Source organism: Saimiri boliviensis, chromosome 7 (assembly GCF_048565385.1).
Source record: "Saimiri boliviensis isolate mSaiBol1 chromosome 7, mSaiBol1.pri, whole genome shotgun sequence".
Lineage (NCBI taxonomy): Eukaryota > Metazoa > Chordata > Mammalia > Primates > Cebidae > Saimiri > Saimiri boliviensis.
The window spans coordinates 83,403,286-83,428,177 of record NC_133455.1 but is presented as its reverse complement, the minus strand read 5'-3'; the positions used below and the strand labels follow the sequence as shown (position 1 = coordinate 83,428,177).

At 35.8% G+C, this 24,892-nt stretch overlaps 1 protein-coding gene across 7 annotated transcripts in view; it reads left to right on the top strand.

Annotated features, from left to right (window-relative positions):
- SLCO1A2 (solute carrier organic anion transporter family member 1A2) overlaps window positions 1-24,183 on the top strand; it is a 62,874-nt gene extending 38,691 nt beyond the window's left edge. For all 7 annotated transcript variants that reach the window (XM_074402872.1, XM_074402871.1, XM_074402874.1 and 4 more), the window contains 5 exons: window positions 213-378; window positions 1,939-2,111; window positions 14,721-14,785; window positions 15,327-15,444; window positions 18,992-24,183. In XM_074402872.1, the coding sequence (XP_074258973.1) occupies window positions 213-378; window positions 1,939-2,111; window positions 14,721-14,785; window positions 15,327-15,444; window positions 18,992-19,211 (742 nt within the window). In that variant the 3' untranslated portion in view covers window positions 19,212-24,183. The remainder of the gene's footprint in view (window positions 1-212; window positions 379-1,938; window positions 2,112-14,720; window positions 14,786-15,326; window positions 15,445-18,991) is intronic.
- Window positions 24,184-24,892: the final 709 nt, after the last annotated feature.

Here is a 24,892-nt window from a genome sequence, read left to right as displayed (position 1 = left end):
GAGATAAATCAGTGAAAGAGTGGCTATGTGGTCATAAAGCAGGTCTCTTTTATATCAGAGCTATAGTACACAGGCCACATATTGATGACTGGAAGATTTCTTTTTCTATTCATGGGAGGAGAGGAAATCTAGTTGGGGATTGAGATGAAAAAAAGAAAAAAAATGATTGAATCATTTTTTAGTATCCGTTACATTATTTTAAATCGTTTCAGAATTCAAAAAGATTTATATGTGCAAAATAACATTTTTGCTAATTGCAATGTGGATTGCAACTGTCCAACTAAAATATGGGATCCTGTGTGTGGAAACAATGGCTTGTCTTACCTGTCGGCTTGTCTTGCTGGTTGTGAGACATCCATTGGAGCGGGAATAAACATGGTAAGACATCTTATTTGACAGAACTTTTTTGTGTTGTATTGGTACTTCCCAACTACGAACTGGGCCTGCATTTAATAAAAGTAAAATTAATTATTTCCTTAAAACCAAATTAGTGGCCGGGCGCGGTGGCTCAAGCCTGTAATCCCAGCACTTTGGGAGGCCGAGGCGGGCGGATCACGAGGTCAAGAGATCGAGACCATCCTGGTCAACATGGTGAAACCCCGTCTCTACTAAAAATACAAAAAATTAGCTGGGCATGGTGGCGCGTGCCTGTAATCCCAGCTACTCGGGAGGCTGAGGCAGGAGAATTGCCTGAACCCAGGAGGCGGAGGTTGCGGTGAGCCGAGATCGCGCCATTGCACTCCAGCCTGGGTAACAAGAGCGAAACTCCGTCTCAAAAAAAAAAAAAAAAAACCAAATTAGTTTTTTTGTTTGTGGAAAAATAACTCCGTAATAGTCACTTGATTACCTTTTATTCCCAGATCTTATGTAAAACCTTCATAGCATCTGAACAGTTATCTGAAATTTCCAAGCAGTTTATAATATTTCTCAGATAACTTGGGTTATAAATACTCTGGGCTAAAACTTTTTTTTTTTTTTTTTTTTTTTTTTTGAGACGGAGTTTCGCTCTTGTTACCCAGGCTGGAATGCAATGGCGCGATCTCGGCTCACCACAACCTCCGCCTCCTGGGTTCAGGCAATTCTCCTGCCTCAGCCTCCTGAGTAGCTGGGATTACAGGCATGCGCCACCCATGCCCAGCTAATTTTTTTTGTATTTTTAGTAGAGACGGGGTTTCACCATGTTGACCAAGGATGGTCTCGATCTCTTGACCTCGTGATCCACCCACCTCAGCCTCTCAAAGTGCTGGGATTACAGGCTTGAGCCACCGCGCCCGGCTAAAACATTTTTATAATTGAGATAAAGTTAGCAGTATTGATCTCAATTATCCAGGTAATTGCCTTGATATATATATATATTTTTTTTTTCTTGTTTTGTATGGATGTGCTTTCTGTGTTTTTCACACTCTTACAGTTATTTAAAAATTTAGAATTAAGAATGTTCTCTTGCCTCTAAGATATCACAATATAACCACAATATTAATACTCATATAATGTTGGTTAGTGACTAAGTAATAAATTTTAATTTTTATTAAGACCTGGAAACATAAAAAAATTGACAACTCTGTTTTTGAAGTAAACTATTTCTTTTGAAGCAAAGCTTTGTTTATTTATAAGCATCTAAATATTTCAATTGAGCACTCTGGAACAGATTTTGTTGAATGTAGTGCTGTGTCAAAACAGCGTTTTAAAAAAGTGTGTATTTAGGGTAGCTTATTAGTTATTACAAATTTACAATATATATTTAGAAAAATATACCATTTTCTGAAACCACCCTTCCACGTTTTGTTACATGCTGTAATCTTGAGAGACATCATAATGGAGATGGAGTAAAGGGAACAAGCCATCTCTGTCTTGATCCAACTGGCTGTGTAGAAAATGTTTAAAATTTGTGTTCAAGATTTTTCTTGCTAAGGTAATATCATATATATTTTTTAACAGGTGTTCCAAAATTGCAGCTGTATTCAAACATCAGGAAATTCATCTGCAGTTCTTGGGCTGTGTGACAAAGGACCTGACTGTTACACGATGCTCCAGTACTTCCTAATCTTGTCAGCAACAAGCAGTTTCATTTATTCTTTGGCTGCCATACCTGGATACATGGTTCTCTTGAGGTACCATAATTATTTTCTTTATTTAGATTTTTTTTTTGGTGGGTCATTTAGTAAGGTAGCATGTTCTAAGAAAGTCACTCGGGACTCATAGTAACTAAGAACTCAGTGCTCTAACATGCCATTTATTAAGGGTTTTGTATTAAAGATTGTTGAATTTCACAAAATTTTAAAGTTAGCAATGCACATGTTCACCTGCTGGCATTTCACACCCTGCTCCTCCCTATTTTTCTTCCTTATTTCTTAAGAGTTAAATGAGTGGACCTCTCATTTTGCGACAAAAGAGACACATTTTTGTCTTAGGGTAGGACACATAAAATGGCCATTTTGATAGGTAAAGAGTGGGTGCCCGGCAGCCATTTCCTAGGGTTCAACCTATACGACAGCAGTGCAAAACTGTCTCTCACCAAGGTCACTTGATCTTTCTGAGCTCCATTTTTTTAAAATAATAATGGGAATAATAATAAAAACTCTCTTACAAGGCTGCTGTGAGACATCAATGCTGAAGGACTTTCTAAAACTAGAAAATTGCAGAGCCAGTTTTCAAATTTAGGTATATTAAATAAACCTTCTTTCAACTACACCACTCTTCATGCCTAGTAAACAATCCTGAACATAGTTTGGATTTTTTTCTCTTCTTCTTTTGGAACTCAAAGGTGGAGTTGAATTAATCACAATGCTCAAGCCTTAACATTATCATACGGCAGAGCAAGGATTCTCTCTTATTTTACTTTATTTATTTATTTATAGTCAATTCCCTACCCCCAGTCGCCACAGGTGCTCACTTATGCTTACTTAAATATGACAAAAAAGTCATTAAATATGCATTTTATTTGTAAAAAATTAGAATTTTTTGGTGTATGTGTTTTTATATTCACGCCAACAGCAGTGTGCAACTAAGTCTTGTTTCGTTCATAAGGTAGATGCAGAGATAAATTTGCCAGTCCTACTAGCATTTAGAGTAATTTTCATATCATCACTTCATGAACGTTGAAATTATCTAACTTTGTGACGCTGACTAATCCAATGTGTGTGAAATGCTAATGATAGCTCATTGATGTGTTGATATGTGATTTCCTGACATACTGAGCTTAAACATCTCTTCAAACAACTTTTTAGCTATTTAGACTTCTGATTCATGATGCTTATTCAATTTATTTTGCCAATTTTACCCATTATATTTCCTATCTCCTATGTTGTTCTTGATGATTTTGATGATTCCTATGTAAATTACAGATACTAATGTAATATTGTTTATATGATACATTTATCTTCAGTTACTTGTCTTTCTTTTAACTTTTACAATGCCATTTATGGAATGAAATCCTAAGTTTTGTTGTACTAAAATCTAATGATTTTCTTGTCTTAGTGTTTGTGTATTTGGAAGAGAAATTATGTTTTAAAATTGTTTCCACATTTCTAACTTATAAAAATATTCCCTTAAATTTTATTCCTTCTAGATTTCAAGCTTTACCTTTCGCACATAGTTTTATAGGCCATCTCAAATCTATTTTTATGTGTGGTTTAAGGGACATAGATATCCAGCGTTATTTTTCTCCAAATAATAAAGTTGTTTTCCAAAATCCTAGCCTATATAATAGATCCTTTTTTCTTTAATTCGTGGTACCACCATCTCCAGTTTTTCATCCTTATTCTGTTCCACAGGTTTATTTGCCTGTTTTCATGCCAGTGTTACCTTGATTTAATTACTTTGGCCTTGCAAATGTTAATCTCTTGTATGGTAACTTTTTCTCAGCCACCTGTCACCTTTACTTTTTCTTTATTCTTTTATTCTCAAACTAATTTAGCTGTCTGTGGATCTTTATACCTTCATAAGAATTTCAGTTGAGTTTGTGTAGATTCCATAGATTACTTGAAGAAAATCTGACATCAAACATTTTTGAACTTGCAATATCCTCACATTTCCTTAAATATTCCTTTGTATCCTTAAATAAAGTTCTTAAAAATTTTTCATAAAGGTGATGTGCCATTAGATTGCTTCTTAAGAACTACACATAAATATATAAATTACATATGCACATATGTATACATATACATGTATATACATGCACACACACATATATACAGACAGCCACACAGATACATGCATACATGCTTACACATAAACACACAGTGAAAAAACAAATGGTTTCTCTGTTCATACAGAACACTTCTGACAGTCAGATGTGTGGATTATTTTTCTACACTGACCAATTCTGCAACACCAGCTGGATGTTCTACAGTTTCATTCAGTTCTCACACTATCTACATAGACTTTGTATCAGATTGCACAAGTTAAAGGGTTCAGTCCTGCAAGACTGTCCCCACTTCAGTTGTCAGTCACAAGTCCTGATGTCCAGACAGCTGGGCTTCTTCTTTTTTTTTGTTTTTGTTTTTGTTCTTGTGTTTTTTACCCTGGGCTTCTGACTGACTAGCTATGCATAGGGTTGACTCCTCCACGTAATTTTCTAGAATGGCTAACGGAACTCAGGGAAGAAACACTTTACTTATATTTACTGGTGTATTATGAAGGTTATTATAAAAGACACAAATGGAAACCAGGATGGAGTTGGGGTGTGCCACTCTCCTGGCATGTGGATATGATTACCAGCTCAGAAGCGCATCAAATCTTCCTGTTCAAGAGCTTTTAGGAAGCTTGATCTTTAGTACAAACATCCCACTCCATCCTCCTGGAGGTCTGAGTGTGGGGCTGAGAATTCCAATCTTCTAATAACTTGGGTTTTCCTGGTGACCAGTCCCAAACTCTATCTGGGGCCCCACCCTGTTGTCTCATTAGTATAGGCTTTGGTGTGATCAAAACAATCTCCTTAAGAAAAATCTTAATCTCCTTAAGTCAAAATATAGTCTTATCACTCAGGATGTTCCAAGGGAATTCTAAGAACCCCAAAGATCTGTGCGAGGAGCTAGGGACAAAGACCAAATATATTTCTTATGATAACACACACACACACACACACAGAATGGTACCATTACCATCACAAACATGCAATATATATATATATATATATGCATACACATGTAAATATTTGTGATTGCAAATATATTAGATATGAATATGTATATTTGCGATTTTAAATTGATTTGTATCTGTATTGATTGTAAATGTTTAAATTTATATTTGTATTGCTTATAAATAATTTGCGATTATTAATGTGATTGTACATGGTATTTTATATATATATATAAATGTGCATATATATATATACATAAATGTGTATCATTTCCTCACATATAAATATAAATTTTATATTTAGATTATAATTACCTAACATAATTAAAATTATGTATAAAATAAATTAAAAGTAAAAATTAGATTTAAAATAATAATATAATCATATATAAATATATTCTTTAATTTTTAGTTTTATGGGTACATAGTACATGCATATATTTACAGGTTACATTAGATAGTCTAATACAGGCATACAGTGTATAATAACTACATTAGTGTAAATGGGGTATCCATTCCCGCAAGCGTTTATCATTTGTTTACACACAATTCGAGTACACTCTTTTAGTCATTTTAAAAGGTACAATTATATTATTTTCACTATAGTCACTCTGATACACTATCAAATAGTAGGTCTAATTCTAATTCATTCTTTCCATTTTTTTGGTGCCCATTAACTATTTCTGCTTACCTACCACACCAAGGTTGCCCTTTCCGGCCTCTGGTAACAACTCTTTTGCTCTCTATCTCCATGACTTCAATTGTTTTCTTTTCTTTCTTTTTTTTTTTTTTTTTCTGAGATGGAGTCTCACTCTGTTGTCTAGGCTGGAGTGCAGTGGCACAATCTCAGCTCACTGCAACCTCTGCCTCCTTGGCTCAAGTGATCCTCCTGCCTCGGCCTCCCGAGTAGCTGGGACTACAGGTGTGCACCACAACACCTGCTAAGTTTTGTATTTTTAGTAGAAATGGGGTTTCATTATTTTGGCCTGGTTGGTCTTGAACTTCTGATCTCAGGAGATCCACTCACCTCGACCTTCCAAAGTGCTGAGATTACAGATGTGAGTCACCATGCCCAGTCTGTTTTCATTTTTAGCTCCTACAAAATAAGTGAGGACATGCAGTTTGTCTTTCTGTGCCTGGCTTATTTTACTTAACATAATGACCTCCAGTTTCATTCATGTTGCTGCAAATGAAAGGGTCTCATTCTTTTTTATGGCTGAATATTACTCTATCATGTATACATACCACATCTTCTTTATCCATTCATCTACTGCTGAATACTCAGGTTGCTTCCAAATCTTGACTATTGTGAATAGTGCTGCTATAAACATGGGAGTGCAGATAGCTCTCTGACACACTGACTTCCTTTCTTTTGGTTATATATTAATACCTACAGGTGGGATTGCTGGATCATATGGTAGCTCTATTTTGAGTTTTCTGAGGAACCTCCAAACTGTTCTCCATAGTAGCTGTACTTATTTACATTCCCACCCACAGTGTAGGAGGGCTCCCTTGACTCCACATCCTCACCAGTATTTGTTATTGCCTGTCTTTTTTTATAAAAGTCATGTTAACTGGGGTGAGAAGTTATCTCATTGTTGCTTTGATTTGTATTCCTCTGATGATCAATGATGCTGAGCACTTTTTAATATAATTGCCATGTGTATTTCTTCTTTTGAGAAATGTCTCAAATTTTGCTCATTTGCTAATTAAATTATTAGATTTTTTTTTCTGTAAAGTTGTTTGAGCTCCTTATATATTCTGGTTATTAATCTCTTGTCAGACAGGTAGTTTGCAAATAATTTCTCTCTTTCTGTGAGTTGGCTTTTCATCTTGTTGATTTTTGTTTCCTCTGCTGTGCAGAAGCTTTTTAACTTGATGTGATCCTGTTTATCCATTTTTGTTGTTGTTGTTAGTTATCTGTGCTTGCGGAATATTACTCAGGAAATCTTTGTTCAGTTCAATGTCCTGGAGATTTTCCTGAATGTTTTCTTGTAGTAGTTTCATAATTTGATGTCTTAGATTTAAGTCTTTAATCATTTGATTTGATTTTGAATATGGAAAGAAATATGGGACTAGTTTCACTCTTCTGCTTATGAATATTCCATTTCCCCAGCACCATTTATTAAAGAGACTATCTCGTTCATTCTTGGCATCTTTGTCAAAAATGAGTTAATTGTAGATGTATGGATTTTTTTTCTGAATTCTCTATTCTGTGCCATTGATCTATGTGTCTGTATTTATGCCAGTACAATGTTATTTTGGTTACTATACCTCTGTGATATAAGCTGAAGTCAGGTAATGTGATTCCTCAAGTTTTGTTCTTTTTTGCTTTGGATAGCTTTGGCTATCCTGGGTCTTTTGTGGTTCCATATTAAGATTACCTTTTCTATTTCTGTGGGAAATGTTGGTATTTTGATAGAAATTTCACCAAATCTGTAAATTGCAGATTGCTTTGGGTAGTATTAGCAATATTATTTCTTTCAATTTATGAGCTTAGAATATATTTTCATTTATTTGTGTCTTCTTCAATTTCTTACACCAATGTTTTTTAGTTTTTACTGTAAAGATCTTTCACTTATTTAAGCTAATTTCTAGTTGTTTTATTTCACTTGTACCTATTGGAAATGGAATTATTTTCTTAATTTCTTTTTCAAATTGTTTGCTGTTGGCATATGCAAACACTACTCATTTCTTCTCATGATTTTGTATCCTGCAACTTTACTGAATTTGTTTATCATTTTGAATAGCTTTTTGGTGGAGTCTTTAGGCTTTTCCCAATAGAAGATTATATCATCTATGAACAATGATAATTTGACTTCTTCATTTCCAATTTGGATACTCTATTTATATTTCTTGTCTGATTGCTCTAGCTCAGATTTCTGGTAGTATGTTTAATAACAGTGATTAAAGTGGGCATCCTTGTCATGTTCCAGATCACAGAAGAATGACTTTCAGTTTTTCCCCACTCAGTATGATACTTACTATTGGTCTGTCATATGTGGCTTTATTATGTTGATGCATGTTCCTTTTGTATCCAGTTTTATGAGAGTTTTTACCATAAAGAGATACTAAATTTTGTAAAGTGGCTTTTTTCACATCAGTTTAAATGATCGTATGGTTTTAGTCCTTTGATCTGTTGGTTTGATGTATCATATTGATTGATTTGGATATGTTGAACTATTCAAAATCCCACTTGGTCATGATGAATGACCTTCTTAATGTACTGTTGAATTTGGTTTGCTAGCATTTTGTTGAGGATTTTTGCATCAGTATTCATCTGTGATAATAGCCTTTAGTTTTCTTTCTTTCCTTTCCTTTTCTTTCTTTCTTTCTTTTTTTTTAAATGTGTCTTTTTCTGGTTATAGCACCAGGATAATACTGGCCTCATAGAGTGAATTTCTCTCCTCTTCTGTTTTTCAGAATAGTTTGAATAAATGGGCATTATTTTCTCTTTCAATATTTGGTACAATTCAGCAGTGAAGCCATTAGGTCTTTTCTTTGCCGGAGACTTTTTATTACAGCTTCAGTCTCATTACTTGTTACTGATCTGTTCAGATTCTGAATTTCCTTGTAGTTCAATCTTGGTAGGTTGCATGTGTCTAGGATTTCATTCATTTCTTCTGGATTTTTCAATTTATTGGCATATAGTTGTTCACAATAGCCTTTAGTTTAACATAGTTTAACAATTATGTCCTAAAATCCTTTGGATTTCTGTGGTATCAGTTGTAATGTCTCATTTTTCATCTATAATTTTATTTATTTGAGTATTCTCTCTTCTTTTTCTAGTTATTTGGTTAAAGGGTCATCAATTTTGTTTTCCTTTTCAGGAAACTATTTTCTTATTGTTGTTGTTGATCTTTTGTATTGTTTTTTCATTTCAATTTCATTTATTTTGATTCTGATCTTTATCATTTCTTTTCTTCTACTAATTTTGTGTTTGATTTGCTCTTGCTTTTCTAATTTTTTAATATGCATCAAGTTGTTCATTTGAAGTTTTTCTTCTTTTTTGATGTAGGCATTTATAGTTATAAACTTGCTTCTTAGTACTGCTTTTACTGTATCACATGAGTTTTGGTATGTTATGTTTTAATTATCATTTGTTTTAAGAAATTTTTCAATTTCCTTCTTAATTTTTTCATTGACCCACTGGTCATTCAGGAGCATATTGGTTAATTTCCATGTGTTTGTATAATTTTCAAAGTTTCTTTTGTTATTGATTTGTAGTTTTATTTCATTGTGGTCAGAGAAGATACTTGATATTATTTCCATTTTTTTTGAATGTTTTAAGACTTGTTTTGAGAGCTAACATATGGTCTATTCCTGAGAATGATCCACGTGTTGAGGAAAGGAATGTGTACTCTGTACCCATTGGATAAAATGTTCTGTAAGTATGTATTAGGTTCGTTTGAGCTATAATTTGAATTGAATCCAATGTTTCTTTGTTTATTTTATTTATTTATTTATTTTTGGTCTGGGAGATTTGTGCAATGCTGAAAGTGAAGTGTTGAATTCTTCAGGTATTACTATATTAGCCGCTATCTCTCTCTTTAGGTATAATAATATTTGCTTTAGATATCTGGGTGCTTCAATATTGGGTAAAAACATATTTATAATTTGTATATCTTCTTGTTTAATTAATCCTTTATCCTTATATAATTATTTTTTTTGTCTTTTCTTATAGTTTTTGTCTTAAAATCTATTTTGTCTGATATAAGTATAGCTACCCCTGCTCATTTTGGTTTCTGTTAGCATGGAATAACTTTTTCATCCCTTTATTTTCTGTGTCTCTGTCTTTATGAGTGATACATGTTTCTTGTGGACAACAGATAATTGGATCTTGTTTTTTTTAAATTCATTCAACTACTTTATGTCATTTTATTAGTCTATTTACATTAAATATTCTTATTCATTAAAAAATGACTTATTCCTGCCATTTTGTTATTTGTTTTCTGTTTTCTCTTCCTTCTTTTTAAATTCCTGTTTTCCTTTCATTGAAGGTGATTATCTGTAGTGGTATGCTTTAATTTCTTGCTTTTTAATTTTTTGAGTATTTGTTGTATGTGTTTTTGATTTGAGGTTACCATGAGGCTTGCAAATACTATCTTATAACCTATTATTTTTAGGTGATAATAATTTAACACTGCTTGCGTAAAGAAACTAACAAGCAAAAAGAAAACTAAAAAAAAACCCTCTACATTTAAACTCTGTCCCCCTGATTTTTAAGATTTTGCTATTTCTATTTCTATTTGATTGTACTGCATATGTCTTGAAAAGTCATTATTATATTTGATTGGTTCATCTTTTAGTCTTTCTAGTTAAGAGTATACAACACAGTTACCGTGTTACAATATTTTGCATTTTCCTGCTTACTTACTATTACCTGTATCTTTGTACCTTCAGATGAATTCTCATTGCTCAGCAACACCCTTTTCTTTCTAATTGAAGTACTCCCTTTAGCATTTCTTGTAGGATGGGCTGGTGTTGATGAAATCCCTCAGCTTTTGCTTGTTTGGGAAAATCTTTATTCCTTCTTTATGTTTGGAGGATATTTTCACCAAATATGAAGGTAAAAGCTTTTTCCTTTAAAAAATTATTTAAAAAATTATTTCTTTATACATGACCTTGATGGGTTTATTGAATGCCTTGAGGTAATCTTCTTTGGGTTAAATCTGCTTGGTGTTTTATAACCTTCTTGCACTTGGATACATTTCTCCAGGTTTGGGTAGCTCTCTGCTATTATCCCTTTGAAAAATCTTTCTACTCCTACCTCTTTCTCTACCTTTTCTTCAAGGCAATTAACTCTTAGATTTGCCTTTTAGAGACTATTTTGTAGATCTTGTAGGTACACTTCACTCCTTTTTACTCTGTTTTTCTTTTATATCCCTTACCATATATTTTCAAATAGCCTATCTTCAAGCTCACTAAATCTTTCTTCTGCTTGATAACTTCTGCCATTAAGGGATTTTGAGGCATTCTTTAGTATGTATGTCACTGCATTTTTTAACTGTAGAATTTCTGCTCATTTTTATTTATGTCAACCTTCTTGTAAAATTCATCTGATAGTGTTCTGAATGTTTTCTCTGTATTATCTTGAATTTCTTTGAGTTTCCTCAAAATAGCCATTTTGAATTCTCCATCGGAAAGGTCACATGTCTCTGTTTCCCCAGGATTGGTCCCTGCTGCCTTGTTTAGTTCCTTTGGTGAGGTCATGTTTCCCTGTATGTTCTTTATGCTTGTCAATATTTGCTGATGCCTGAACATTGAAGAGTTAGGCATTTATTGTAGTCTTCATAGTCTGGGTTTGTTTGTGCCCATCCTTCTTAAGCAGGCTTTCCAGGTATTCAAAAGGACTTGGGCCCCCAAGCCCAATAATGCTGTGGTTCATATAGATTCATAGAGTTACCATTTTGAAGGTCTTGGATAAGAGCCAAAAGAATTCTCTGGATTACTAGGCAGAGATTCTTGTTCTTTTGCCATAATTTCTCCCAAACAAATGGAGTCTCTCTGTGCTGAGCTGCCTGGAACTGGGGATAGGGTGATGCAAGCACCCCTGTGGTCACCAACACTGGAACTGTGCTGGGTTAGACTGGAATCCAGCACAGCACTAGTCTCACCCAAGGCTCACTTCTACCTGGCTACCAACTATGTTTGCTCAAGGCCCTACTTTACAATCAGCCAGTGGTGATCCAGCCATGTTCTTCTCCTTCCTTTCAGAGCTGTGAGTTTTCCCAGTCCCCAGGAAGGTCCAGAGATGCCCACTAGGAGCCTGCGATGGGTGAAAAACACACACACACAGAGACACATAAATCTGCCTTGTGTTCTATTCTACTGTGGCTAAGCTAACACTCAGACAATGAGAAATACCTTTTTACTCTTTCTTTCCCTTTCCAAAGGCAGAGGAGCCTCACCCCATGGACACCACCATCACAGGCCCATAGGGAGTACTGTCAGGCTACAGTGATGTTTACTTAAGGCACAAGAGTTCTTCAGCCAGCCTATGTGAATGCTGCCAAGCCTAGGACTCACCCTTCAGTGCAGCTGGCTCTCCTCTGGCCCGGAAGGGCAGGTACAGAAATGCCATCCAAGACCCAAGGCCCAGAATCTGGGACTGCAAAAATGTGCTTGGTGCTCTACCCCAAGGGTCCCTACTTATTGGGCCAAAGACTATTACTAGACCCTGGCCTGGTAGAAATCTGGCCTCACAGCAGGAGGGAGCAGTGAGAATTACCCCTGAGCTCTGCCTCCTATCAGATCAGCTGTAACATTAGATTCTCATCCAAGTGTGAACCCTATTGTGAACTGCACGTGAGGGATCTAGGTTGCACACTCCTTATGAGAAGCTAACTAATGCCTGATGATCTGAGGTGAAACAGTTTCATTCAAAATCATCCACGACTCCTGCCTGGTAAGCGGAAAAATTGTGTTCCACAAAACCAGTCCCTCATGCAAAAAGTTTGGGGACCGCTGTGGCTGAGCTGTTATCTAAAATGCACAACAAAATTCCCTTTGCTCCCTGTGCCTGTGCTTTTCTCAAAGTCTCTCCCCACAGCCACCACAGCTGTGACCGTGCTGAGTCTCATCTAAAGCCAGCACACCTGAGTCTCACCCAGGGCCCATGACATGCTACCTGAGTATAGCTGTTGGTTATTCAGGCCCCAAAAGGTCTTTAGCCAGCAGGTGATGTATCCTGCCAGTACCGAGTCCTTCTCTTCAAGACATCAGGTTCCCTTCTGGTCCAGAGTATGCCTAGAAATGCCACCCAGGAGCTAGGGCCAGGAATGGGCACCTCATGACCCTTATCAGTGCCCTATCCTACTGTGGGTGAGCTGGTATCACAGGTGCAGACAAAATCTTCTTTACCTGTTCCTTTCCTCTCCTCAAGTGAAAGGAAGGCTTCTCTTTTGAAGCCACAAGCTGTGCTGCCTGCGGTTGTGTGAAGGGTGGCACAAGCACTTCCTTGGCTGCCCTGGCTGGTGTCTCAGTAGGTGATGTGACCCCGAGTCCACTGGCTCTGAGCCCAGCTCAGCACTAGGACTTGCCTGGGAGTTGTAGTCCTTGCAGCCTAGACTGCCTTTCAAGTTTATTTATGGAGAACACGTTTGCCCATGCTTGCTGGAGCTCAAGTTCTAACTGTGGGGCCGCGTGATTACTTTCTGGCTATGACTAGTCTAAATGCTCTCATGGGCAAGAATCAGCTGAGTTTAGCTTAGTTTTGCTTTTTGCTGTGACAGGGCAGCACGGGGTTCAATGCAGCCTCTGAATCACTGCCTTCTCCCTCTCCCAAGTGCACAGACTCTCTCCATGCCACGTGGTTGCTGCTGGAGAATGGGAGGGCTGGCGCTGGCCATTCAAGACTGTTTTTCCTACTCTCTTTAGTACCTCATTCTGTGATATGAAGTTAAAACCAGATGTTGTGTGCGCTTACCTGATTTTTCGTTCTTGCATCTGTGTTTTGTGTGTGTGTGTGTGTGTGTGTGTGTGTGTGTGTATAGATAGTTGTGAAATTTGGTGTTCCTTCAGGAGATATGATTGGTGGAGACTTCTATTTAGCCTTCTTGCTCCACCCCTCCCTTATGAATATAAATTCTTACACTATTTTGGACAGATAGGTCTGTGCGTGTGTGTGTGTGTGTGTGTCCGTGTGTGTGTGTGTATCCCTATCTCTACCCCTATCATCTCTACACATAATATAGACAGGCACATATGTATATCTGTAGTACCATTTTCTCTTATATTTTCTAGTTGGTTATTGCTGTTTAGAGGAATGCTGCTGTCTTTTAAAATTCACCTTTTATCCAGCTCCTTTCTTATTTGTTCTAATAATGTGTTGATTTTGTTAGGTTTTCTATGTAGGTTTTTCAATTGTGCAAATATGACAAGTTTTGTCTTTTCACTTCCAAATCTTACACACCTTAGACTTCTAAAATTTCCTTTTAGCATAAATTACAACCTCCAAGTAATTTTTTAACTATGATTGTGATAGTATTAGTGTTCTTTTTTAATCTTAATAAGAACTGTATAAAATTTATTTATTAAGTATTATTCTTAGTGCAGATTTTTAGTGTATTGTTGTCATCTAGTTTCTGTGTTATTACAAATAAAATATTTTTTTTGAGATGGAATCTGGCTCTGTCACTCAGGCTGGAGTACAGTGGCATACTCTGCTCACTGCATCCTCTGCCTCCCAGGTTCAAGGAATTCTCCTGCCTCAGCCTCCCAGGTAGCTAGGATTACAGGTGCCCACCACTGCACCTGACTAATTTTTTGTATTTTTAGTAGAGACGGGGGTTTCACCATGCTGATCAGGCTGGTCTCGAACTCCTGACCTCAGGTGAGCCATCCGCTCTGGCTTACCAAAGTGCTGTGATTACAGGCATGTAATCCTGTAATCCATTACACACCTGGTCACTAAAACAGGTATTAAGAAAAAGTGATGGATGAAGTGCTAGTGACCAGAAATGGGCTTCTGTGTAGGCTACCAGCTCGATAATAAAGACTTGCATAACCAATAAGTGAGCATGAAAGTAAAATTTTGAATGTTTATTATGTGTGACTAGCTTACAACCGGCCCATTTAAGACACTATGGTAATTTTAAACCTTTATTTTTCTTTTAGTTACAAACTTATTTACTTTTCAGGTGTATCAAGTCTGAAGAGAAGTCTCTCGGTGTGGGATTGCATACATTTTGCACAAGAGTATTTGGTAAAAATAGTTTTTTTTTTTTTTTTTTGCAATGTTCTATCAGACCAATATTAAATATTAAGTAAATGAGATAATTATTTCAGAAAAACAGTCTAGCAAATGTCCCTTCTGTTTGCAAAAAGCATGTTGTAAATATTATGAGAATGAAGTACACAAAGGGAGAGAATTTCTTTTACTTGAAAAGGCGCTATCTGACCTTAATTACACTATTTTTCTGTTTGAAGATTTGAAAATAAAATGAAAGAAAATGCTCTGCCAAAATAAAATGTACATATAATTGGCCCAAAACATTTAAGAAAATATATGAAGCTCAGAAACTTTAATTCAGTGTTTTACTCTACTAATGATTATGTTGCATTTTAACCATAGTATAACTTATCTTTTAGTAATTTAGAAACTTTACAGTAAAAGTAACTCATTAGACCATTAGATTTATGTTTTATTAAACTTTGCAGTGCAAATAAAGAAAATTGAAATATTTCCAAATAAATCAAGTAGCTTAATTCCTGTTGATAGATTTTTCTTTCTCTGTTAATTTTAGCTGGCATTCCTGCACCTATATATTTTGGTGTTTTAATGGACTCCACATGTTTACACTGGGGAACTTTGAAATGTGGTGAGTCAGGGGCATGCAGAGTATATGATTCTGCCACCTTCAGGTAAAGATAATAATTTGTTTAAAATTGTTTTATAAGCATAGGCTATGCATAATGTAGAACCATGTATATCTAACTTTTTCTTTGTCAAGTGAAAAGAACACTTTTATGTTTATTTCCAGAAAAGATATTGATGTTATATCTCCATTCCTTATTTGCATACTAGAATTCTGTTTTCCCATTATTTCTCACGTGCTTGATCAATATAAGCACACATGTCTTCCCTAACCGTAGCTTTCAAAATTGGTTTGTTAATTTCTGAACAATCAAGACAATATTGAAGGTAATGGTTGTACGCCGATACCTATCCAAATTATATTACTCTTTAAAGCCTCTTTATTTTATCCTGCATGATTTCATGGGTCTGAAGCCTCACTTCCTCTCACCACCAGTCTCTGGTCTCCAAAATCATATTTTTTCTCCCTCTTTAAATTTCACTGAAGCAATCGTCTTCATGTCTCCTAATGCCTTTTTTTTTTTTTTTTTTTTTTTTTTTTGGTAAATACAAATCTAATTTTGAATAAAACTTTTGGTTATTTCTACTTTCATGTACTCTTTCATTAGGAAATTTGAGTTTTGTTTAAATATGAATTAGCTTCCCTTGATGGGGCAATAATAAAGCTACTTTACTCAGTATAAAACAATTTAGCATTGTTTAATGCATTCTAAGATCTTTGTCTTGATCAGCAAAAGTACATGTGTCAGGAGGTATGGGAGGAGCAGATAGCAGGAGATTCATCCTTGCATCTATCCCCCCTTCCCTCGGAGCTCCCGGGAGTGATGTGGAGGCAAGCTCAGATACATGCTGTGTATGCAGTGGATTTCTACAGCAGTTGAGGAACCCTAAGGGTCACTATTGAGAGCTGGCCTGGTTCTGCTGCTTGGATTCTGAATTAAATGGTGCTTGAGACACTAAACAGACTTAGTTCCATTCTCTGTCAGTTAGACCAATGAGACTGGTCGATGAAGTGGTATATTCATGATAAAATCTACCCAGAAGTAAATATTCTATAAATAAAGGGTAAATATTGTTGGTAGACAATTCTCTATGGACCCCCACATCTCTGCTTCTCTTGTTAGCAGGGATACTGAGAGCTTTTTTTTTCTTTCTGGACTATCTTTTCAAGGATGTTGGAACAGTAAATGACCTTGGAAGATATAGTGTCTCTCAGAAGGACAGAGGGCAGGTAGTTTGTTGTTCATGATGATAAGAAAATATCTCCCTCTGGGGCAAAGTTTGGGCAGATTTTTTGAAGCCCATTTAAAAGATTGGGATTTTCTAAACTCAGGACTTCCTAACTGCGGCCCAAATCCACTGTGTGTACAACGTTTACCTGGTTCTTGCCCTGTCTTTAGGACCTGGAGGGTAAGGAAAACCAACCTGAACATGAAGCTTGTGCTGACTGTTGTGCTGTGACTAAAAAAGTCCTTTGTCCCTGACCCATGGGTCCTATATCTTCTGTTAGCATCCATGAAACTGTGGCAGTCTAGCCTGTTAGCTTACAAAGGAAGTAAAAATCTCAGATTGTTTTATAATTCTTGAGAACAAACTACTGATTACCTTTAAATTTTGTGAAAAATGTGAGGATGATTAATTAGATTTATTCCAACCAATAGAAGGGAAGAAAATGCAGTAGTGGTAATTCATAAGAAAAAAAACTCCACATAAGTTAAAAAATAAGCCTAAGTGGTTTTGCAAATTGGTTAAACTTGTTTGTTAAAAGATAGTAATTTTTACATCAGACTTTTCAAAATTTGAACTACGTGTTGTTTATAAGAGACAGATCAAAGATATAAAATGATTGGAAATCAAGTTTTAAAAAGATCTACCAGATACGTACGAAATCAACTTCTGCAGTTATATTAATGATTTAAACAAAATATAAGTTAAAGGGAAAAAACCTAATGGGAAATTACTTAATAATAAAAAGAAAACAAAGAATATAAAAAATTATGAACCTATGTAAATCTATCAACATAACTTCAAATATACAAAACAAAAATTTATAAAATTCTAAAAAGAAATGGGCAGTGGTTTCTGATATCGCCTTCCAAAGGGAGAATAAGGTACTTCGAAGTCAAGAGACTAAATTCAGATTCAATGCTTTAATCCAATTGAAGTAAAACACCTTTTACAGGGTTTAGTGTTTCTCAAAATTTAATATTCATTCAGAACTTCACAATGTGACCTTATTTGGAAATAGAGCATTTACAAATGGAATCAGTTAAGTTAAAATAAGGTTATAATGGATTACAGTAGACCTTAAATTCAGTCACTGGTGTTCATTTTTTTTCTGAATTCTAGTAATGTTTCATAAAAGAAAATTTTAGAAGTAGAAAGATAAAAATAAGAAGCAGAAATTAATAAATAGACTATACACCATAGAGGCAATCAGAAAGTAAAGAGCTATGTTTTTGTAAAGGTGAAAAGATATTACTAATAACAATACTGTGGAAAGGCAAATAAAGAGAAAACGAATGAATAAAACATCATTAAGGATGAAAAAGGTAATGTAAGTACAGATATTATAATACATAGGGATTTTGGATATAACAATTTAGAAACACATTAAATAGATAATTTTCTAGACAATTATATATTACCAGATTTTATTATAAATCTATAGAAACATAAATATTTTTATAGTTACTTAAAAATGTAAATCTGTCAAAAATGCTCAGCCTCCAAAGGCACCAAGTTCAGATATTTTTCAGGAAAGTCTGATAAAACCTACAATGAACTGATGATTCCTAAATTATACAAGTTATTGTGAGAATCAGAAAAAGGGAATACTTGGTAATTCATTTCACAAAGCTAGTACAATCTTAATAATCACACCGAACAAGTTCAGTACAAAACAAAAATTTGTAGGCTAACCTTACACATGAAAAAAAATCTACATAAAAATTGACAAATTGAATCTAATAATGCATAAAAATTACAAACAGGGTTTATTTTAAGCATGCAAGAATAGTTCGACATCAGAATATCTATTGGAGTAATAGATGCTATTAACACAATAAAGGTAGAAAAACCTTGGATACTCTTCCAGCTACAAGCAGAAAAGTTATTTGGTGACATTATGCACATTCATGACCCAAACTCTGAGCACGCTCATAATGGCAAAGAACTTCTTTAATCTGATCAAGATCATCTAAAGAAACTCTCACAAAAGTGTCTATTATAATTCATGATGATTATTTGGAAGCATTCCTATTAAATATTAAATACTAGAATAAAAATGCTATCACTAGCAGTATTAATTTTAAGGTGAAGATCCTATTCAATGAAAAAATAGCAATAACGACAATAACAAAACATTAGGAGAAGATAAATTTGGATTTTCTCAATGGGAAATTTAGAAAAAAAATCATTTTAATAAATATTGAAATTAATAAGAGAATTTAGCAAAGCTGCTTATGTAAGATCAACATACAAAACCATCAGCTACTTTTATTTTCAGAGTAAAATATAAAGATATACAAAGTTAGTTTGCACTAACCACACTGCCTATGTAATATTTAATATGTTTTAACTTTTGAAAAATAGATACATCTACCTTGGATTGCCGGCAGCACTACGAGGATCAAGCTTTATTCCAGGATTAATCATCCTAATTCTTTTGAGGAAGTGTCATCTACCTGGTGAAAATGCCTCTTCAGGAACTGAGCTTATAGAGACAAAAGTCAAAGGGAAAGAAAATGAGTGCAAAGATATATACCAAAAGTCCATGATTTTGAATGATGATGAATTGAAAACTAAATTGTAATTGCTCTATTATATTACTTTTTTCAGAATTGGAGAACATGCTGTACAACTTAATTGTTTTAAAAATCGTAGAGGTACTATAGGTAACTTTTTCTTGTCTTTAAGAACCTCAAAAAATTTCTTAACTCAAAATAATAACATATTCGCTAATGATATTTCTAAGGTATCAATGACACTTGAGTTTTCTTAGGAGGAACATCTAGAACAACTCCCTAAAGAAGATTCTTACAGCCAGCTTTATTTTTATGTTGAAACAGCAATTTCTCTTAATTCATGCAAAGTAAGGGTGTACTTCCTACATCTTTTCCAAATAGTTCCAAAAATTTTCTCTTATGAAAACCTGTTTAATTCCATTGAATCTGTGCTTTGATATTGGAATTATTCAGATGCTTAAATTCTTGTTCTGCTTATGTCAAGATTTAACTATTTTATTCAAGTTTATCATTTCCATTTGAGAGAAGCCTACATCTTCTTATTCTATTTAGAAATTGTTCTTTAACTCTTCTCATTCATTCTAGACATGACCCATATAATAGATTACTCATAAATATACCCTCCTGCTTTCAATTTTTTTCTCTTCTTTATTACCCATGTTATACATTTGCTCAATTTGTACAGAGTACTGACAAACTTAATCAGGTTATTAAAAATCATGAGGCAAAGATTGTTGGATTTTTTCAGCAATTCAAACCTGGGGACTAAAATCTTTCTTAAAAACAAGTGTCTGAATCAAAGGATGAAAGGCCAGTATTATAAAAACTCCAGCTCTTAAAGGCCATTCGTAATGTCAGATATTGTCAAAGAACTCTTTCTCAGATTCAGGACTCTTTAGACCGATGTTTCTTCCACCCATTGTGTCCTAAGGTAGACCACAAACACTAATTTTCCAAAAATAATCTTAGACAATAAAACTTTGAAAAAGTAGCTTCTGTTATGAAACCGAGGTTAATAAAGGCTAAGATAAATATTGAAAGCTAAATCTACTCATATTATTATTTTGTAAATTATGGATAAAATTAAAAATGGAAGGATTTTAGACGTAGAAGAAGACTTGCTGATTAATATAGGGCTTCTGATAAAAGAGAGTAGAATGAACAGACAAATTTCTGTTTGTCTACTCTTTATTCTCCCTCCTGTTGAAACAACAGTCAACATATAAGAATGACATAAATCCCTAATGGATGAAGAGACTGGAGTAAGGAAGGGTGGGAGAAGTGGATGTTAATACGCTATGGTTATTTATGTGTACTATAAATGGAATGAGAGTGTCTGCAGGGATAGAACAGAATGGAGGAAGCTGGAACACAGAATGCGCCTAGAAGGAGAGTGGAATGGAGGTGTGAAACTGAGTTGCCAGTTCAGAGTGTGTGTTGGTAGCTGGACAGAAAGCAGGCCAGTTAATTGAAAGACTTTGTATAGATGCTTTACAGGTTAATATATTTCCCAAATGATTGGATGCATCATATGAAACAAGAAAGCCAGTGTGGCTACGCAAAGTGTTTTGAGCTGCATATGCGTGCTTGATAATTGCTCCTCAGGTTCTGATAATCTAGAGGGCATTTTCACAGGGCTGTGGATACTTGCATGTGTAATCTCACTGGGAGCTAAAAGAAAGGCTAGGACCAAACCTATGTGTTCAACTGAGATGAGAAAGACTGTATGGAACAGGTATACGGGAAAGAATGAAAATTTCAGTTTCAGTTTCATGAAGTTTGAGACTTCATCTCTGGGCATATTAAAAACAACCATGGTTCAAGCTAAGACTGACCTTGAAACAAGAGAGAGGAACTAAAATCTTTGGAAAGGGGAAGTTTAACTTTGATGTAGGTATGACTGCAGCAGTGAGGTATTGTATTAAGATCTGATGACATGAAATTTGAAGCTATTTTCTTTGTGCTGGGAGGAAGTGAGAATGGTCTGGAAACTAAAATGAGGAGAAAGGACTTACCTATATTCATAGAGCAGCAAGAAAAAGTTAACAGCCACTGCATGAGCAGGTTTCAGGGGAATCAGATTTTGCTGAGTGTGTAACAGTGAAGAGAGTGCTCATTTATGAACTGGAATCTGAGATAAAAAGTAGGGAATAGGAGGTATACAAAGGTTAGACTTACGGAAATTAGAAGAAGGGGAATGAGAGATAGCTTGGAATTCTGTAGTTATTTAGGTGACAGACATAAATGGGAGCAGAGGACATAATGAGGTCACTTCTTACGGATTCAAGGCAGATAGTGTTGGTGAGACCATGAGTGTCAAAATTAGGGGAAGCAGTGACCAGGCTCCCTGGTGACCCCTTGTCATGGAGGAAAACTGAATAAGCAAAAACTTACTAAAGCTCCTGAGCCCCTTTCATCATCCCCTTTGGTAGATCTGAGGTGATCTCAGGAAGCTGAGTCTTACTTTGTGCACAATTTACCCACTTGAACTCCCTCAATGGGAGCATCACAGGCTCAGAGAGACATGGATATGGACTTAGTACCTTGGCCTGACTTTTATGCCCTCATGGAGAAGATGGAATTTTACTCTGAAAGCATAGGGTTCTTCTTTGACACTTCTTACTGGGAGAAAGCAGGTCAGAGAAAGTGAGTATTGGGAATGCTTTTGGATCCCTCATGATCTCTGTTGTTGGCATACATGAAGCCTGGGAGTTCAGTTCTTATTCTGAGCACTTGTACGAACCGCATGAGGGTAGAGACAATGGCATAGCAGACAGACATGAAGAAGCGAAAAAAGAGAACAGGAAGTGAGAAGTCTAGAGTCAGTAATTCTCTTAATATTGTGAGGAGTATAAAGTTAATTAAACTGAAAATAGTGGTTTACTATATTGTGTGTAATTCAAAAATTAACCTATATTTATAGATGCTTACACAGTTTCTTTGTGTTCAGCCACTTATGGTTTTATCTTAATTAATTAATTTTTTATTTCAAAGCAATGAAATGTTGCTTTGTGGAGTCAGTTAGCATTATACCAGGTAAATGGGTTTCTACTAAATCTCCCATTGTTGAGGAGATGCTGGAACACCCCAGAACATGCACACCCTTAAGGTTCAAGGGCTGGGGTTGAGCTCTACATAAGAGACTTTTCCTCCTCCCAAGGGTGATCATTATGTAGGCAGACATGGAGACAGAACCAGAATGACTTCCTTGTGTAGAAATAGTGCCATCAGAACCTATTATTATTATGAAATAAATACTGAGAAGATACTCCTCCTCCTAAAATCATTAACTTCTCAGATGATTTTAAGAAATTTGAGTCACGGCACATGAAGTGGGAAAGACCCTTGGTCTTTCTGGTATATTAGAAAAGCCTTTTAATTAGTCTCTGGAAAGACACTAGGGATTGCAGCTGAATAAATAAACTAAAAATAACAAATCAGTTTAACACTGAGTAGAGTCAGAGTTGAGATTTTCCGTGAAAATCCTCTATGTCTCTACTAACAATAAAGAAGACAAGACAAAGACTAAGTAGTTAAACAAAAGCTCGAAATGTTGTGTAACCAGAATGTTATGTAACCAGAGCTTTTAGATCAGATACGGGCTGATTCATAGGTGAACCCCTCTTTGTGGGTTCTCTCATATGCCCCAATTTTCGGAATGTAAATAATTTGACTCTGTAGCCCTTCCAGAAAGGGTACTATGCCACTTCTGGCATAAATCATACATTGAGTAAACATTCATCGTCTAAAAATCACTCGTGCTCCTTGAACCGAGGTCATTACCAGAGAAAGCTCTGAGTGGAAGAAGTTGTAGATGTTAAGAGAGTATAATTTCTATATGGGAAAATGCAGAAATTGACAGAATGGTTCTCATTTACTGAGCCTGGAGAATTCCTGTTCTGGCATTTTTAGATCCCTCAAATTTATTACCAAGGGGGAAAGAAAAAAGAGGCAACCAGGCACTAGGCTAAGCTCTTGTTTGCTTGCCAAGGAACTGGAGAGTACAGGTTTCAGGCCCCCTCGAGGAAATCCTCCCGAGCCCTTAGCCAAGAGAAGACTTCCCAACATGGAGAAGACTTCCCAACATGGAGAAACTACACCAGTGTTTAAAAGTGACTAGGTTGGGGGAACAAACTTGAGGATCAAGGGCAGATGATTGGTAAACACAGTCCTGTGCAGAGGGCTCCTTCAAAAGGCATCCTCTGTGACTCAAACACAGTGAGCATCTTCTACTTTCTGGCCTTACGCCATCAATGCATCCAGCTGCAGTCATCCTCAAACCTGGAATCCACCTCTTGACTTCGCAGCCAGACCACACTCCACCCTGTCACCGTGTTCCACCCTGCCCAGAATGCATGCTGTTCTCCCAGAGTCTCATGGAAATGAGGCCTTGCACTGAAATGGGATGGAAACAAAAGGATGAGCAGGTCTGGACCAGTCTGTAATGGTAGCAGATGAAAACAACCTGTGGAAAAACACACGAGTTCATTAGGAAACAATGTGACAGATCCCCAGTTGGTGAAGCACTAGAATGCCTATTATGCTCATACAATTGGTGTTTTATCTTAATACAACAGAGCTACCATACAAAACTTCCCTCTATGTGAAAGCCTCCAGATAAAATTCCACCATCCCTCCTCTCATATTCTCCTGCTCAGACCCACCTCCATGCCCCAAACCAATCTGCATCATTAAGATGGGCAGTGCCTCCATTGTCACCATCCCCCACACCCCTGCACATCTCCACCCTTTCCCCTCTAGACTCCACAACTTCACAGTCTGACTGTTGTAAATATTCCTGTAGAGTTAGTAATGATCAAATGATCCTGTTTTCAGAGGCCTCTTTGGTGGTGTCTTCTTACCCTTAAGAAAGGCCATGAAATCCAAAAGGACAACCTTTCAAGGAGAGCTTTGGAGTCATTTCTGTGTGAGACACTATTGCATATTCCTGTAAGATTGCTATTTTATCTAAGGAATGATGTTGTTTAACAAATGAACACACACACACAAATAATTGCAAATAAATTTCTTAACAATGTACATTGGCTTAATCATATCTTCTCTCTTCCATATCCCTTCTTTTCTTCTCTTCCCTAGAGGTCACAAAAATATTCTCCACTTTCATCTATCTCAGTTGTCTCCCCTTCTTCAAAGGGAGAAAGGCTGGAGAGAACATGGGAAACCTGAATGCAGTGATAATAGCTAACCTCATTCAGCAATTAATCTCATCATCCACTTTCCTGCAATGAAAGGGTTAACAGGAAAATGGTCAAATGTTGACAAGAAGACAGAATTAGAGGGATTAAATGGTTAATTCATCAAACGTAAAAGTTCCCCAAACTGAAAAATCGCTAAATAAGTTTTGAAGGAAGAACAGAAGGGAGGAGGGAGAGAATATAGGAAGAAAGAAAGGAGGGGAGAAAAATAGAATAATGCATAAAGTACTTTGAAGACAATAAAAATGCAAGGTTTTATTTCTTTTTTTTTATTGTAACTTAGACTGAGACAAAGCTTCCAAAAATAATTTTCTATGTAAAAATAATTTATCCTAGAGGATTCTGGAAGGATAGCAGAATAGGGAGCACCAGAAATCTGTCTCCCCACTTAGACAACAAATTCATTGGAAGATTATGTCTTATGTAACTATTTTGAAACTCTGGAGCCTATTAAAGTCCTACACCTTCCCGGGAAAGGCTTAGACATTAATTCTGGTCAATTTCAGCCCTTAGCAGAGCAGCAACTAGCCATC